This window comes from Syngnathoides biaculeatus, chromosome 19 (genome assembly GCF_019802595.1).
Source record: "Syngnathoides biaculeatus isolate LvHL_M chromosome 19, ASM1980259v1, whole genome shotgun sequence".
NCBI lineage: Eukaryota > Metazoa > Chordata > Actinopteri > Syngnathiformes > Syngnathidae > Syngnathoides > Syngnathoides biaculeatus.
The window spans coordinates 10,957,563-10,963,562 of NC_084658.1; the positions used below are offsets into that span (position 1 = coordinate 10,957,563).

The 6,000-nt window shown below is 43.2% G+C and overlaps 1 protein-coding gene across 1 annotated transcript; it reads left to right on the plus strand.

Annotated features, from left to right (window-relative positions):
- Window positions 1-2,682: 2,682 nt before the first annotated feature.
- LOC133492857 (potassium voltage-gated channel subfamily G member 3-like) lies at window positions 2,683-4,325 on the plus strand. The gene is given in 2 exon segments (XM_061805635.1): window positions 2,683-3,260; window positions 3,698-4,325. Coding segments are annotated over 2 exon segments (1,206 nt in total).
- Window positions 4,326-6,000: the final 1,675 nt, after the last annotated feature.

Sequence of the window (6,000 nt, forward strand, 5' to 3'; positions counted from 1 at the left end):
TTTTTCACTTGATTTGTCCAAATAAATGGTGGAAAAATAAATATTTCTCTTGGTCACATCTTTTTAGATCACAGAAATGTGGCATTTCAACACCAGCGAGAAGACATCATCCATTCCATCAAATAAATAAATAAGATTTATTGTTCAAAGCATTTTTATCTCATGGTTTGATTCATTGGATGTTGGGCCTTTTTAGTACTCCGTCCACCCCCTTAATAGATTACATAATAATGAAATTTTATGTTTATAATGTCACTTCCTCATGTGATATGATTGAATAAGTGGCATAGAAAATCGACTGACTGCTGGTGTCCAACTCAAGGCCCGGGGCCCAAATCTGGGCCGCCACATGATTTTATGTGCCCCGGGAAGTCAAATCTCGAGAGTCCATTTCCATAATTCATGTAAAAACCTGTACCAAAATTTCAAATTTTCATACATCAGAAATGATAAAGTTGGGATATTGCAACCATTTTTTGTGTTACCAAACTTGAATAGTTGAAAAAAACACATTACCCTTGATTTCTGATTCCAAAACTAGTTGATAAATTGCTTAATGACATAAATGTGATGAGATGATTAAATATTTTTTGTTCCACAGTCGTAACAGCCCTCTAAGGGGAACCGGAACAACAATGTGGCCCACAAGAAAAATGAGTTTGACGCCCCTGCATTGCACCATTCAAACTTTGAAGACATCCCACAGCAAGGATAATAAAAAATTACAGTCATTTGCTCAAAGGACCAAGATATAAACTCACTCTGGTTGCAAACAGCTTTTTATTATTATGTTCTATGTTTCTTAAATTTGTTTCCTGAACTTGTTATCCATGTGAGAGTTTGCTGCAGGAATGAAGGGGCTCTGATAAGGTTTCTTCCAATGACAAGAAAAATCCATTTTAACTATTGAACTTAAATATACCAATAAATATACTTTATTACTTTTACTTTCTGTACTTATACTTAAGTATAAAGAATGTGCGTACTTTTGCCACTATTTCTCATCGACAATGGCCGTCTTACATAAACATCCAAAAGAGGGCGCTATTCCGCTACAATCAACTGCGCTCTAAATTAATAAACGCTTGTAAGTCGATGATTCATTTCTGCCGCGATTTGATGTAATATCATGAAATAATGAAATGGACACAGTCCATCATTAATTTAAGGGATCGGGAGATCTGATGAGGGAGGAGGATGGAGAGGGTGGAGAGGGAGGACTAAAGAAAGAGCGATGAAGAGGAGATGCCCAAGATGGACATGGAAGTGGGTGAGGGAGCAGTGGGAGCACAAGTGTCTCGCAATAGTCACAGAGTAGCATTTATGGCGATTCATCTGCTCAAATTGATTATTATTATCATTCATGTTTATATCATGGGACACTCGTGCTCTCCCTTCCTCTGAAAACAGGAGCATGGGAAAGAAGATGAGCGAGGAGAAGATTGCCAGGATTCATTCAGTCATATAGATTCAGCAGAAGTTCATGCGCTTGGCTGCTGGAGGAGTGAGAAGTTTTTTTAAAAAAAAAAAATCCATAATGCATTTTTGTGAAGAGGTGAAGCTGTTTTCAGGTGAGTTCGTAATGAATCATTGCTGAAGCTACTCTGTAGAATACCACCATCTAAACTATTTCATTATATATTTGTTCTTTGTACAGCATGTTTTGCACGTGTACTTGTGATCTCTACTTGCAACAACAATTGTATTGTTTACATTTTTCTCACTGGTTATCACTCAATTCGGTTTTATTAGCACCTGAGCTAAATATTGGAACCTTAACCCATTCGTGGGCAGCGTCCCATTTTTTGGGACATCGTGATTTTCACGCATTATATCCTTCAGTATATCAAAACATTTAAGTGTTTTAATCTGATTCTGATTCTGGTTTTTGGGACGATCTACTAAGAAGACCCAAGTACCCTGTCGCGGGTAGCGTCCCATTTTTGGGACAAAATTTTCAATTAGTAAAGTTATCATATAACTTAACCATAAGCAAAAAATAAGTGTTATTTCCTTGATTGTGGCCTGTTAGGAGACTATTATCTCAAAAAGACAAAAATTGCCACCCTGCCCTTGAATGGGTTAATATTTGATTGTTCTACAGTGTTTATGATCCCCGCGGAGTACAGTATCAATACTAGTCCCGTTGTCATATATATATCCACACATCTGCAGTTTTTTAATACTGCCTTGCACTTCTAAGGTTCGGGTTAGAATATTGGCTCCGTTTTTGGGTGCTCCAGCTCCGTCTCACGCTGCGGAAAATTGCGTGTGAAGTTAATTGAAAACTCTAAATTGTCCGTACGGTGTAAATGCGAGTGTGAGTGGATGTTTGTCGATTTGTCAATGATTGTGATTGATTGGTAACCAGTTGAGGTGTACGCTACCTGTCACTCAAAGTTACCTGGGATAGACTCCAGCTCGCCCGTATTTGTTTCTTATGTAAGTTTTTCTTCTTGTTTAAGCTCAAAAAGAAGAATACTGACGGAGCAAATCATGGAGAACAGTTGCAACAAGAGGCACGCAACAGAAGAGTTCCTGTTTGAGATATAAGAATATCTGACTGTTATGTTTTTATAGTTTTTTTTTAAGAGCAAAGGACAACATTGGAACGGTCTGTCCCAAAGAACTTGACGTATCAAAGACGAGAGGACGCAGTTTGGACTCAGCATCTGCCAGAAGATGAAGTTCGGAAGCAGTTTTTGCACCCTGAACGTTGGCGGTCGCAGGTTTCCCTTCTCGGTGGAGCTGATGAAGCACCTCCCACTGAGCAGACTCAGCCGCCTGTATCGCTGCGTGTCAGAGAGCGAGCTGCTAGAACTGTGCGATGACTACGATCGCGACAGAAATGAGTTTTTTTTCGACAGGCACTCGGAGGCCTTCAGCTTCATCATGCTGTACCTGCAGCACGGCAAGTTGCGCTTCGTCCCGCACATGTGCGAGCTGTCCTTCTATAACGAGATGCTCTACTGGGGCCTCGAGAGCGCCGACCTGCAACTGTGCTGCCAGCGGCGGCTGGATGAACGCCTGTCTGACTGCTTCGTCCACTTCTTCCCGGAAGAGGAGCCGCAAGGGCCCGAGGAACCCCCGGACCATTGGCTGGAGAGGATGAGGAGGACGTTTGAGGAGCCCACATCCTCGCTGGCGGCACAAATCTTGGCCTCTGTCTCTGTGCTGTTTGTTCTTATCTCTATGGTGATGCTGTGTGCCAGCACCTTGCCAGAGTGGAACGCTGCCGAGACATTGGATGAGCACAGGTAGTCTTAATATGCCAGAGTGGGACAGATACTGGTACACCAAAGTGAAATAACATTTTTAATGAGTGAAAAATCTAAAAACTCTTTGTACTACATGCACCCGTGAACCGCCCCATTTGTGTGGATGGGTCATGATCCGCCTCGATGGGTGAAAATACACGATATGGACCTATGCTAACAAATGCCATAGAGAGGCTAACGAAAATCCACATCGATGTTACAGTAGTGATAAACTTTCAACAAAGCTAATCGGATTTAACTGACTACAGCAATTACACGTTACAGTTTCCATCACCAAAAGAAAATAAATAAACAGAAGGTAATCTAACAAACCCCTTTGATGGTTTCCCGTAAATTAGTTTTTCTGCTTGATTTCGCATTGGTCTCGCTTGCTCATCTGGATTCGGACCTTTGTCTCTTCTCTCTCTGGTTATTTCCAGGATCATTGAGGCAGTGTGCATCGGTTGGTTCACCGCCGAGTGCATCGTCCGCTTCATCGTGTCTCGAGACAAATGTGAGTTTGTGCGCCGTCCCCTGAACATCATTGACCTGCTGGCCATCACTCCTTATTACATCTCGGTCACGGCGACGCTCCTGACGGGAGAGAACTCTCAGCTTCAACGAGCCGGCGTGACTTTGCGGGTGCTGCGCATCATGAGAATCTTCTGGGTGATCAAGCTGGCACGCCACTTTCTGGGCCTGCAAACCCTCGGCCTGACGCTGAGACGATGCTATCGCGAGATGGTAATGCTTTTGGTCTTTATCTTTGTCGCCATGGCCATCTTTAGTGCGCTGGCTCAACTTTTAGAAGGAGGGAACCAAGACTATACTAGCATCCCCGCTGCCAGCTGGTGGGTCATCATCTCCATGACTACAGTGGGCTACGGAGACATGTACCCAGTGACGATGGCGGGTCGCGTACTGGGCGGCGTCTGTGTCGTGAGTGGAATTGTTCTCCTGGCCCTCCCGATCACGTTCATCTACCACAGTTTTGTGCAGTGCTACCATGAGCTGAAGGTGCGTTCGGCACGCTGCATCCGGGGTTCCTCGACCGATTTCATTGACTGACCGACACATCATAGGAACACAACAGTAGGAAATATTAGCCAAAGGATTGAAAGCAACAGGACATGTGAAAATACCATAATATTTTCCAGACTTTACAGTCATTTGTGTCATCCCGCTAACTCTTTAAAAACCCACTGAAAAAAAAGTTTCTGTACCCTGGACACAACTACATTTGGAACTGTAAAGCACAAAGATAGTAGCACACGGACCTTGAGCTGGATATTAAGGATATTGAATAATTGACCGTTGGTTTCTCAGTCAATCGACAGCGGTGTGTTTCACGCCACCTTTGACTGGTGTAAATTATCCATGATTTTGGCACCCCAACGGAAGGTGGCCGACGGCTCTTGCGAACACACATCTTCACAATTCCCATTCAAAATGCAGCGCGTTGCTGTTGTATAACAAATCAAAATCTGCCACAGTGCAGCCTTTGAACTGCCGTGCTTCACTCTGTATAAATTTAAAAGAAAAAAAAACCTGGCACTTGCCTACAGCAGAAGAGCATCAGACTGTTGGTTTCTCAGGTACCAAACTAAGCAAAACCCCCTGATCTAGTTCTCGATGGATGTGATCAGGACTAGTTTCTCCATTTCTCAGTGAACTCTAAAATGCCTGGAACCTTTAACATGAGGGTAAATGTTATTTGACAAGGCTGGACCTACAGTGAAGAAAATAAATATTTGAACACATTCTCCCACTTAGAAATCATGGAGGGGTCTGAAATTTTTATTGTAGGTGCATGTCCACTGTGAGAGAGAGATAATCTAAAAAGAAAAATCCAGAAATCACAATGTATGACTTTTTTAATGATTTATTTGTGTGATACCCTAACCCATGTAAGATATCACCTCATGAGGTCTCAATGATCCTTAGAAAGGTGAGGAATCAGCCCAGGACTACACGACAGGACTTGGTCTATGACCTGAAAAGAGCTGGGACCACCGTTTCCAAGGTGACTGTTGGTAATACACTAAGACGTCATGGTTTGAAGTCATGCATGGCACAGAAGGTTCCCCTGCTTAAAGCAGCACATGTAAAGTTTGCCATTGACCATTTGCATGATACAGAGCAGTCATGGGAAAAAGTTTTGTGGTCTGATAAGACCAAAAGGGAACTTTTTGGTCATAATTCCACTCACCGTGTTTGGAGGAAGACAAATGATGAGTTCCATCTCAAGAACACCATCCCTACTGTGAAGCATGGGGGTGGTATCATCATGCGTTGGGGGTGTTTTACTGCACATGGGACAGGACGACTGTACTGTATTATGGAGAGAATGACCGCGGCCATGTATTGTGAGATTTTGGGGAACAACTTTTTTCCCTCAGTCAGAGCATTGAAGATGGGTCGCGACTGGGTCTTTCAACGTGACAATGACCCGAAGCACACAGCCAGGAAAACCAAGGAGTGGCTCTGCAAGAAGCATATCAAGGTTCTGGCGTGGCCTAGCCAGTCTCCAGATCCAAACCCAATAGTAAATCTTTGGAGGGAGCTTCAATCCTGTGTTTCTCAGCGACAGACCAGAAACTTGTCTGATCGAGAGAAGATATGTGTGGAGGAGTGGGCCAAAATCCCCTCCTGCAGTGTGTGCAAACCTGGTGAACAACTACAGGAAACATTTAACCTCTGTAATTGGAAACAAAGGCTACTGCACCAAATATTAACATTGGTC